The sequence below is a fragment of the Clupea harengus genome, chromosome 13 (genome assembly GCF_900700415.2).
Source record: "Clupea harengus chromosome 13, Ch_v2.0.2, whole genome shotgun sequence".
In the NCBI taxonomy this organism is placed as follows: Eukaryota; Metazoa; Chordata; class Actinopteri; order Clupeiformes; family Clupeidae; genus Clupea; species Clupea harengus.
The window spans coordinates 3,197,097-3,208,750 of NC_045164.1; the positions used below are offsets into that span (position 1 = coordinate 3,197,097).

The 11,654-nt window shown below is 44.6% G+C and overlaps 1 protein-coding gene across 1 annotated transcript in view; it reads left to right on the plus strand.

Annotated features, from left to right (window-relative positions):
- The window catches only part of slc30a6 (solute carrier family 30 member 6), a 29,609-nt gene extending 24,975 nt beyond the window's left edge, over positions 1-4,634 (plus strand). Inside the window, exons 11-15 of the mRNA XM_012817099.3 lie at positions 1,576-1,695; positions 1,975-2,077; positions 2,277-2,324; positions 2,457-2,525; positions 3,071-4,634. Coding sequence (XP_012672553.1) covers positions 1,576-1,695; positions 1,975-2,077; positions 2,277-2,324; positions 2,457-2,525; positions 3,071-3,658 — 928 coding nt within the window. The 3' untranslated portion in view covers positions 3,659-4,634. The remainder of the gene's footprint in view (positions 1-1,575; positions 1,696-1,974; positions 2,078-2,276; positions 2,325-2,456; positions 2,526-3,070) is intronic.
- Positions 4,635-11,654: the final 7,020 nt, after the last annotated feature.

An 11,654-nucleotide genomic window follows, 5' to 3' on the forward strand; every position in this document is an offset into this window, starting at 1 on the left:
AAAGGAGAATGGGAGAGACAAGAGGAAGAAAGTGACTCCATAAGAGCTGAATGTTTAGTACCCCAGCTTGGAGCTTTTGATCAGTTTGAAAGCTTTTTACATGATTGTGTGTAGTTCATGTTTAATGCGTCATTTCAAGGATAACATTTTTTGAAGCCAGAAAAAGACTACTTTCTACTTACTTATTGCAAATGCACAGTGCCTGACCTGTATTACTTATGACTGAAAGCAGAGAAGGATTTTGCAGGCTGTCATGTTTTGGCGCACATGCTGACTTTCAGGAGCCACTGTCCATGAGAAGTGTTTTCCCCAGAGATTTAGGATACCGCTCTATAGATGGATCCTGAAGTACAGTTTGGCCTGTTTGGTCTATCCAGTATCCCTTCATCTCTCTCTCTCTCTCTCTCTCTCTCTCTCTCTCTCTCTCTCTCTCTCTCTCTCTCTCTCCATGCCTCTCTTCTGTCTGCTGATGCACGCCCCGGCACTTTGACAGCACCCATCTGCTTTTAACAGTTCATCACGTTGCATCACACACTAGCCGTGCAGACCAGGAGCCTCCCAGACCTCTGGCGAGGCAGCTGTTCAGTGGGCCGGGGGGGTGACGGCTCCAAATCAGAACAATACATTACTTTCACAAACCTCCCCGTTCCCTCCGTATTAATGTTTCATGGTTGTTGTGACTGGGCCGCAGCCGAAGGTAGCCGCACGCTGCACCTCCTCTTCCACTCCCCCCAATTATTATTTTATGAGAATTTAGGTCTGTCTCTGAATATAGCCCATCCTTTCTGAACAATGGAAAATCAGAAACAACATCTAGACCCAAAGTTAGAAAACAGTTTCTTTGCCCATTGTAGCATGAATCACATCACTGCTGGCGACTGAGTTTAATTGGAGAACAAAGGCTGTTAGTGAGGGTCCGCTGGGTCAACTCAATTGTATGTACAAAAGGCTGGTCTTATCAGTGTACAGCTGAAATGACCTAATGAGGGGTTAAGCGTTCTCTCTTTGGACGGCTCGGGACAGGACTGGGAGAGGAGTTTTTTCCAACAGCTCTTCTCTTGCCAGATGTTCTGCTGGTGTCGTGGCCTGTGACTGTACACACTTGGTTGACTGGAGTAAATATTGAATGTGTCAGGAACAGAACCTGCTTGTTGGGGATTATTAAGTGCGTGTGTGTGTCAAGGTTATAATAGTTTTCCATTTTCAAAATCAATATGATTGTTCAATCTGAATTGAATTACATTCGAAATAGTCCCATACGGGACTCCTGCCATTTCTGACTTCTTCACTTGATAATAAGACCTACTTCCATTAGTGTGTAGGTCCTGACATGCTATATTGCCTTAAGGTTGAGTGTGACACCTGCCACCTGGAATGGATACAAAAATGTGTTTAGTTTTTTTTTGTAACCATTGTTAGTTTAGTTTAGTTTAACATTTTCTTTGGGTAAATAAATTATTTAGTTTCAGTTTACGAAAATGCCTCAAAACCATTAGTTTTTGTTTTAATTGACGATATTAACCTTGGTGTGTTTGTGTGTGTGCGTGCGTGCGTGTGTCTGTGTGTTTTTAATAGCGTGTGTGGGATCATCCCCGGTTTGAGCAGTGTCCTCCTGCCCCGCATGAATCCCTTCGTCCTGATTAACCTGGCTGGAGCCCTGGCGCTGGGCATCACCTACACGCTCATCGAGATCAAGTGAGTGCAAGCCTCCACTTCTGCCTCCCAGGCACTTCATTATTCTCACACTCTCCAGATCACCACCGCCACACACTTGCTCCTCCTCACGGATCTCATGATACAGACTGCCATGCCACAGCAGCTTGGTTCATGTTTTTCAGTGTTACTGTAAATCGAATTAGTTTTTTCACTCAGAAACACATTTCAGACAGATCTCCCGTCGTACATTTTTTGAATGTCTTACATTTGTGTTGATCTGAGTCATGCTTAACCGCGGCCCTCTCTCTCTGATTGCAGTAATTATAATGCAGTTGACACGGCCTCAGCTGTGGCCATTGCTCTCATGACCTTTGGCACCATGTACCCCATGAGCGTATACAGCGGGAAGGTGCTTCTTCAGGTTTGTGTACTTAACATAATCTCCATCCAGGTGGTCTGTCCTCGGTATCCCCAAACCAAACGTTAATAGTGATATATTATAACTGCTGTGTACTTAATGTTGAAGAAACAGACTTTGTGTATTATGTACATTCACGTATTTGGGGTACATACATTGAGTACTTGTAGATCAACGTTCATTTACTTTTTCATCCCTCCAGACAACTCCATCTCACGTCATAGGGCAGCTGGACAAACTGCTCCGTGAGGTGAGTAGTCTCTGCGGTCTATGGTCCTCTCTATGCACACTGTGAAAAAGGACTTTGCTGAAAATGGAACATGAAATGTTAGATAGGTAGGTTATCTTCATGTCATCAGCTGTGAGTTGGGTCTCTTGACAGGTGTCCACTTTAGATGGGGTCCTGGAGGTGCGGAATGAACACTTCTGGAGCATTGGCTTTGGCTCTCTGGTATGCTAACTCTCCTCCACTCACTTACCTGTAGTGCCACTGTAACACCAGTTATTTAATGTATTTAAAAATGAAACTGCCAAGAAAATAAGGTCCATAGATGTCTTTAAGAAGTAGTGTGTTGGTAAACTAAGTCGGATTGTGTGATACAAATTTCAGTTGCGTCAAGTGAAGCATTCCACGAAAGCCTCTCTGACCTGTAACATATGGTTTTCCCCCTCGCTTCCAGTCAGATGAGCTTTTCCAAGCTGGAATCAGCTGCCGCTAAGCTTTCCATTCAACTTCAGCAATTCATTGTCCTAGTTTTAACTTTTTTTATTTTTTTTGCATACTCATAATAAAATGCCCTGAAATAAACTTGGCCCACTTTCTTTTTGTTTGGTTTTTTGTTTGTTTTACTCCACTGTCCACAGCTATTGTAGAGAGGCAGGCTGTTGTTAATGAAACAGGCGGAGGTGCTTCTACTTTCCTCACTCCATATGTGTCTGTCTGTCTGTATGTGTCTGTCTGTCTGTCTCACTCTGTCTTTCTCCTCTACTTTCTAGGCCGGTTCCGTCCATGTCCGCATCCGCCGCGATGCCAACGAGCAGATGGTGCTGGCCCACGTGACCAACCGCCTTGCCACACTGGTCTCCAGGCTGACAGTTCAGATTTTCAAGGATGACTGGATCCGGCCATCCCTGGTGGCTGGAGCCCTCCCCAGCGCAGCCACCCACAGCCCCTCTGACTACGGGGGCCTACCGGGCTTCCAGCCCCACTCCCACTCCCACTCCCACTCCCACAAGCCCCTGGACGAGTCAGACCCGCTCACCTCCACCCCGGCCAAGCCCACCAGCCCACCCCCAGAATTCTCCTTTAACACGCCCGGGAAGAACATTCACCCGGTGGTGCTGCCCAGCGCTCAGCCACAGAGGCCCTACGGCATGGGCCTGCCGTACGGGGCCTCGCCGTACACCGGCATGCTAAATCAGGGCTTTGCGCCGCCCGGCAGCGGGCTGGGGCTTGGGATGGGACTTGGCGTTGGTGCCAGGGCGTCTTCGGCGCAAGGCTACAGGACTTCATTCGGTGGCGCAGCGCCAAACAGATACAGCAGCAACCTGCCTCCCTCACAGATGAACCAGTATAGGCCCTGACCTGACTGCAGAGGGGGGACTGACGCTTTTGTACGGATCGGCGAGGAACGTCGCTGATCGGAGATCACCTGAGATTCGTCAGGCACACACTCAGAGAGGATATATTATGGTATTTATTATGTTGGGACCAAGACTTCCACTCTTAATGGATTTTCTAACTGTATGTTTTTTTTGTACTGTTCTAAAGAGATCACAGAATGATTGGAAATCTATGGAATGTGCTGTTTCACATTTCTTTGGGATAAGAGGATTGTTTTGTGGGTGTGTGTTTTTTTTTGTATCATAAACTTGTATTTGAAAGAGTTAATCTACTTTTGTGCTTATAGGACTCAAATGTTATCACAATAACTGTTCCTGGGTCAGTGGCCATGCACTAGACAATGTAAGCTCAACTGTCTGATCGGAGTGCTGCTATTATAAGAGGCAAATATGACCTCATGACAAAATGTCTTTATTTTTGACCCCATAATACCGTACCCAAATGGTGGTGGTATTTTCAGACCACCCAATCTACTGGCAAGGCATTGTACCAAAGCACGTCTTAAGAGGATTTGCATATTATCATATTTGCCAGATACATTTCTGAATCATGCAGACATTGCCATTAAAACAAATACTAATTTTAGCGCCCCACAACCTTTCCTGAGTCAAGTGTGCAATAGCCCATCAGCCAGTGAGTATTCAGAGACTGTGTACCAGGTCACATGGCTTTAAAGTGAAATGAGGTGGTAATTCACGCTGTCAAGTGTTTGGTGGATGCCTGCCCACAAGTGTTGTGGTGTGGTCTTCTCCGAAAGATTTATTATGGACCACTAATGTGCTCTGCTCTCCCAAACTGCCTTGTCGGAGCGGTGTCAAACGATTATGTTGAGTGAGTTTATGGTCACTTGAGATTTCACCTGTGTAAGGAAGTCATGACTCTGACTGATGTGGTGTGTCAGAGTTATTTAAATAAAAAGAAATGAATTGCACTGCTTATTTTTACACTGTAGTATACCCTCTTTCAAAATGGCCATGTACTAACGTTTTTGACTGTTAATTGATCTAATCATCCTTATTAATGTTGAAGGTTTAGGGGGGGGATTTTATAACATTCTTTTGACAAATTGATTATTTTCATATCTTTTTTGGGAAACCCACTGTTCTGTATAGGCACAACAATTTTGTAGGTATAATAATTTGGCAACTCAGATTATGATGTTTCATCGAAAAATACTTGACAAATAAGCTTAAGCCTATTCTGTGTTGATGGGGAAATGCCTTGTGAAAAGAAGCCCGTTCAGTATTTAAACCGTAGAACACGAGAGGGAGTGGTTTTTCATGAACAACATCCAGCCTGGGATTTACCGAAAGCGTTGTTGAACAACTTCCGTCGGTAAAACTCTCCACGGTTACCACAGTGGTTGGTCAACGACGATTTCGGGAAACGCTGGTCTGGTCACAGGTAATAAAGGCAACTGATGTAGGCCATGAAGGGAAACGCACAACCTTGAGTGCTCAGTAGTCTTAATGTGTGTCTACTAATTAAAACAACGCCTCCAAAAATATTGTGTGCACAAAGTAACAGCGCCTTTAAATCCCCCCCACCCCAACTGGACGTTCAGGGAAGCAAATCAAGTTTAAAACATTTTAGAATTAAAAAATATTTAGATACATTCTATATTTTCGATTGAATTGGATTTCGTCATATCGATACACAAGGTGGTTCGAAAATTATGATTACAAATTATGGTTTACAAAGGAAAAACATTCATTGCGAATCGCCGCTTCCTTGCGAATTAGCAGTGACTAGCCCAATGACCTGCAGCTCGCGCTGGGGATTATAAGGTAATGCACCCAAAGACAGACAGGACGCACAGTCCATCTCCCCCAAGCGTTCGAACATCTCCTCAAACAGTGCTTGCTGTCCAACATGTTTTCCTTGAGAGAGACCAGAATATTTTGCAGTCGGTGAGTGAGAAACGTCCAAATTGGCTTGAGATGATTATGCAAATTACTCCTGAGGTCCCTCAACTGTGAGAAAAGTGAACATTTCAAAATCTTGATATCTGCTTCTGGAAATGACAAAGCCAACCCTCGTTGACCTAAAAGCAAAGCGGAAAGATTGTCTGACTCATTCGCATTCGTAGGCTATACGTAGGCCTACACTTTCCAAACGTTCTAGATTAATTTACCATAAACGGAAACGAACGAATGTTATTAACATGCAGCATACACCCAGCTAGAGAAAATAGGTTACCCATGCCTACAGCCTACAGGCCTGAAGTTATTATTATCGAAGAAATGTAGAAAGTAACGAGTCCCCTCACCTTGCTTTTTCGAACGTCTTTCTAGGCTATAGGCCAGGGTACTATAGCCTGTAACTAGCCTACGCATTTTTTTTAAAATTCATTTTAGAAAAGCCAAACAAACTTGCTCTTTTAATTCGATTCGGTCGAATACGAAACGCGTTTCTGTGATAGAAAATTATGATGGTCTACAATCCCAATTTGATGTCTTACTTGCACCTTATTTTTCACTGAAAGGTAGGTCTAACAATTGTTGGATGGCAGGATGTAAAATGTAAAAAATGTATGTAAAACAATGAATTAATCTGCTGAACCGATAACGTAGTTAAGCTTTCGTGAGAATTCAATAAAACCAGTGGCATCAGGGAAAATTGTCATTAATAGGTATATCTAAAAATGGATTGGAGCAACTGGTTGCTGAACTGTCAGTGGAATAGCCTCTAAGCGAATATTGTCCTAGTTGAGGCATCATTCCCAGAGCGTAAACCAAGTCAAGGCAGCCTTGCCCTTGTTTGTTTATAGGGCTTTAAATGTGCCTTGACTGCTGGACCTTCATGCTTTGACAACAGAGGAGAGGAGGTGCAAATATGTGCTTTGAAATCTGTCAGGGGTCTAGAGTAAGAACTATTTCATCTTCCCAGGCCTGAGGCCGTCCAAGTTGCCCTAATTGTTTGTGACAGAATCTTGGCATGTGGGCTGTTGTCTGCAATGGAGGGATGTTTTATATTTGCATTATTCAGATGAATTAATGTGGCACTCAACAGGCATTGCTGCATGCTTGGAACAATTTTCTAAAAGCTCAGATAGCGATCCACATAATCACTCATTTTAATCCACTATGATCACTCCATCTCATATGTGTGTGTTGCCGTCAGAAGTTTTCATTGTCCTAAAATTGGCTGTAATATAAAAATTAAATAGCCTACTTAAATTTCCTCTTCTACTTTCCTCTTATCTGTCAGCGAGGTGACCGAAGATGCTCCTGTCCCTTTCATCCTCCCTTGTGTTTTGACAGAATTTATCTGCCAGCTTATGTTAGCGCCCGCAGATGAACACCACTGTTATTGTTTTTACACTTGTTGATTTGTTATAAAAACAAGCCGGACATCGTTGCGTGGGAAGTGGTATGTGCTGTCCCGAAATGCCTGCAGTCCAATGCCCTCTGATTTAACTGATGGTGAAGGGAGCTCATGGTGGGGTGTTAAAAGGGGCACAGCTGGTGCGGGAGCCGACAGAAGCATCTGAGATGCAAAAGAAAGCCAAGCTGTCACATTTCATGAAATGAAAGGAAGCTTGAAAGTGCACCAAGGAACATTCTCCACGGAACAGGTACCACTGCCAAAAACTCCCCTCCTCCGGTGCATATCTCTTACCTGTAATGCTGAAGAGCAAGCGTGTACATGAAACCTGTTGGCGTTTTGAATCCAGGTGTTTTTTTTTTTTTTTAATCTTCATCTTTATCCTCTCAAAGCCTTTTGAATAAATATATTAATATTGGAGGGACATGTCTTGAAGAGGTCATTACCCTAACTCTTTACTGCATTTAGTAATGTTCTCATCAAAGTAGAAGTACTTTAAAGGCACAGGATGCCTTGTACTCATATATGGATTATTATGCCTGTATGATTTAAAATCCAAGGCAGTATTACTTTGGCATTCCTTTCTAAAGTTAGTATATGTCTTCCCTGGGTATTGAACACATGACCTTGGAGTTATTGGCACTTTGCTCCACCATCTTAGTTAAAGGATCCCTACAGAGAAACACCTGTATCTCTTCATCTCAATAACTAGAGAAACTGTAGAAAATGACTGTTTGTACCGTCAGTGTTTTATCTGTCTCTTCTTCTTGGCTCTGATGTAGCAAAGCATTCAGTGCCTGTAATCGAAGACCACCGTGAAGGCACTGTGTGGGGGTGCTACGTTAGAGACCGGAACTTGAGAGAGGTAAACCACTGACTGTAGAAAAAAAATTCTACAGTTTCTTTACTGTTATTGAGGTGAACAGATATAGGTGTTTCTCTGTAGGGATCCTTTCCATGTTGTGGGACCCTTATAATAACATTATTGAGCCTGTCAGTGGCGAAAAACAAGCAGCTTACTTTGACGTAGATGCTTGCCTTATAAGATTCCATTTTATAGCCATTTTGCTGTTGTGAGTTTTATTGTTCTAACATCATACAGGACTGATTTTGATCGGTAAGTATCACTAGTAAATGTCAGACCCAAAAAGATTTAAAAATAAGGCCCAGGTTCACAATTTCTTTCTTTAAGATAAGCCCAAAATTAGATTCGGGATGGGCCGGGACAACAGAAAAAAAGCAAGCATAAAAGCAGAAGGGTTTGTCATCAAGTCTCTCTGGCTTGTGCTGACCTGACTAGTAGTATGCCTTTCATATTATAGCTTTTAAGTATCGGTACTATGTTCTCTTTCATCACTGCCTCCCTAAGGGTGCGTGTGTAGTGGTTAATGAAATTTAATGTTTGCAAAGTCAAGCTCTTTGGCAGGATTCCATGCATGAGAATTTAGCATCAGCACTTGACAGCTCAGTGTTGAGAGTCTACTATTTCACCTTGACCTCACCTCACTTCTAAATCTACCTTGTTACTTGCATTGAAGCACTGTTATTTTTCTTTGTGCCCTGAAGATGTTTAACCTTGAGAACATTCTCAGAGTGACTAATTTGTCAACCCGGCCTAACGCGAATGTCTCTTTCGGATGTTCTTGTTTTTAAAGATTACCTGGCTGCATGTTTTCATTCTACAGGACATTTTTCTGAGCTTTCTGTGGCTGTCAGCGGGAGGTCATGGAAACTTGGGTGCGTTTCTGGTACATTGACTATACTTGTCTGAATCCGATACCACAGAAACTTAATCCGGGCTCCCTCGTGGGAGAAATGGGTAAATGGATGAGGGCAAGTCAAAAGGCTCCTTTGACATCACCCCTCCTTGTGAGGCGTGGCGCGGTGCTAACAGCACCCTCAGTCAGGCAGACGAATGTTTGCTTGATGGTTGCCGGTGTGGCCTGATGAGTCACTGGCTTGGGAAAGGGGGTCCCTCTCCTCTCTCAACCTGAACAGCTCCGGGGCACTAAAAGCCCCCAGCGCTGGTGAGGAATGCACCCTTCATGCCTTGCCTGGCCTGGCCTGGTTGCAACACCCCCTCCTTCCCTCCCTTCCTCAAAACAGACACACTAGTTCTCCTTCACCCCCCCCCCCCTCCCCCCACCCCAGAGACAGAGTGTCTCCTCCTCTCTGCTGTTAATGATCTGCTGGGCAAGTTCAGGTCAGGGGCACAGGCTCAGCAGAGCAGAAACGAGGCCTGGGAGGAATCCGGCGCCACACCACACTTTTATTCACCCGCGCATTCAGTCCCTGTGGTCATCCCATTCACTCCTCAACTGGCGATTCCTCACTAATCTCACTATCTGTTTCCCTCCCTCCCTCTCACTCACTAACTCTTTCTCTCTCTCTCTCTCTCTGTGTTTTCCTTAAAAATTCTTGTAGCATCCTCATGAGTTTGGGTGTTTATCGGTTCTGACGAGTGTTGACGTGGAGACGAGAGTGTAGCAAGTGGCGGTGAAGAGCGTGTGTTTATGGGATGCCCCGCAGTGGGCTGTGTGTAAGTCTGTGTGCGGGGGCGATGTTGTGAGCAGGGTGTGCTTGTGTGCAGACAGACCGAAGTGAGGCACAAAGCGCACATTTAAGCTCTGCTTTCCTCCGAGTAGTAAACATTACATAACGGGAATCAGCCTGCTGAAGTTGGCAGGCTATAAATGTGAACTGCGCACGCTGTCCAGACATTAAGTACGGCACATCTGTGACGGCACGCAGATTAGACGCCGCCTCTTGGCTTCTGTCTGAACATTTTGGAAGGACAATCCCCCTCAATTAGACCGCTTGGTACTGTTTTTCTAACTCCTTTTGTGCACCCACAGGGGGTCAGGCGCTTGAGTATAAAAGGAGCTGACGTGCAGTTCTGAAGGCTGCATTAGGTCACATGCAGTGTGGAAACAGCATTAGGGGTACATGGGCTACTGCAAGACAAAAGAGCCTAACTGCTTCACTAGCCCTTTTTTCACTGTTGATTGAGTGGAGCCTTTGAGTGCTGAGAGTGACCTCCTCTCCTTTCGCCTCGCCTCCTCCCTCTGGCGTCGGCTGGCCTGGGTGGGAGGTAAGACGTTGCCCTGTGTCTCAGGACGCCCCACTGTAACGGGCTCCTCTCTTTCTCTGAGTCATGATGTAGAGGGGGAAAAAAAGTAAACAGGAAATGCAGGAGAGTGTCTCTCCGTTGTCTTTCCAGGACACAGGCGTCACTGGCTGCTGTTGCGGTGGCGCTTAGCCCCCTCTGTTTCTGCCTGAGTGCTCGGCTGAGCCTCACGCTTTGTGTCATCATGGAGCCTTCAGGCCACTGGGTCAGCCAGTGACAGAGAGAACCCCCGCCCCAACACACAAACACACACCCACATACACACCCTCTAGTCACCACTGCTTGGGTATGTAACATTGTATGTGTGTCCATGTGTGTGTTTTACTATAGCCTAGACCACTAGCCATGCATTCTTTGGTAGGTAGTATTTTTAAACTGTCCTACCCAGGAGCCTTGGCTGCTTAAACAAGCGTCGAGATGGCAGTTTACACCAATCAGTGAGACAAATGCTGGTTCGTTGCTTCTGCTCGTGTTTGTGTGTGTGACCATTTTTTGGAGGAAGTATAGAGTGAGGAATTAAAATACACTACAGTATGTGCTGCTATATCAGTTGTAGTCAGACCCTGATTGTATACTGCACAGTTTGAACTACAGTGTATGAAATCCAATTTGAAATTAAAAGAGAAGCTGATCTGAATTCCTGTAAGAAACCAGCATTTCTACACCTTTGTATTTTTGTAATATTATTTCTGTACATCCTTACATCTATAGTTATGCTATGTTTGATAGATTTTGTACATTGTGTGCTAACATTTAAAAGTATTGCTTGCCTGGGACAGTCTTGCTTGCCTGGGACAGTTGACCTAGGCTCTAGGATATGTTTGGATTGTTATAATAATAATACATTATTTTTATATAGCGCTTTTCTACATACCCAAAGACGCTTTGCAAAGGGCAAAGACAAACAAAACAACAACAAAAAATAGCTTATCTTAGTTATTACTATATTAGTTAGCACTAAGATATTTCTGAGGATTGACATTGAGGGTCTCAAACCCAGTGCAGTTCCATTGCCCAGTTTCCCACGTGAAGGTGAAGCTCTCCTGCTGTGTAAGCAGGATGTGTTGTAGCTGATTCCTCTGGCAGGGGTGAGACCAGGCCCTGTGCTCGTGTGTCTCACGTGATGGGCCTCAGCAGGGGAGGGCGGTTTTGGCCGCTGGCATGTCGGGGTGCTCTGTGTTGTATGATTAAATGTAAATTATTAGATTGGAGATTAGAGTCGGTGCAGAGCGCGGGTGTGTGTGTGTGTGTGGCCCGCATTTATGTGCCTGTTTGTTTGTTTGTGGAAGTCATGTTGGGACACAAAAGCTTTGCATTAGCCAGGCTCAGAGAAGGCAGATTGACCCCCTAAGCTCTCGCAGACCTAAAGGTGTGAGGAGACTTTGATTTCTGCAAATGACGGCTTCTCCACTTTTCATGCAGAACTCTGTTTTCGTATGAAATGTCACTCCTGTCCAGTGATTTCAGCTTCAAATCCCAGAGGGGGGATTTATGTGCTTTGA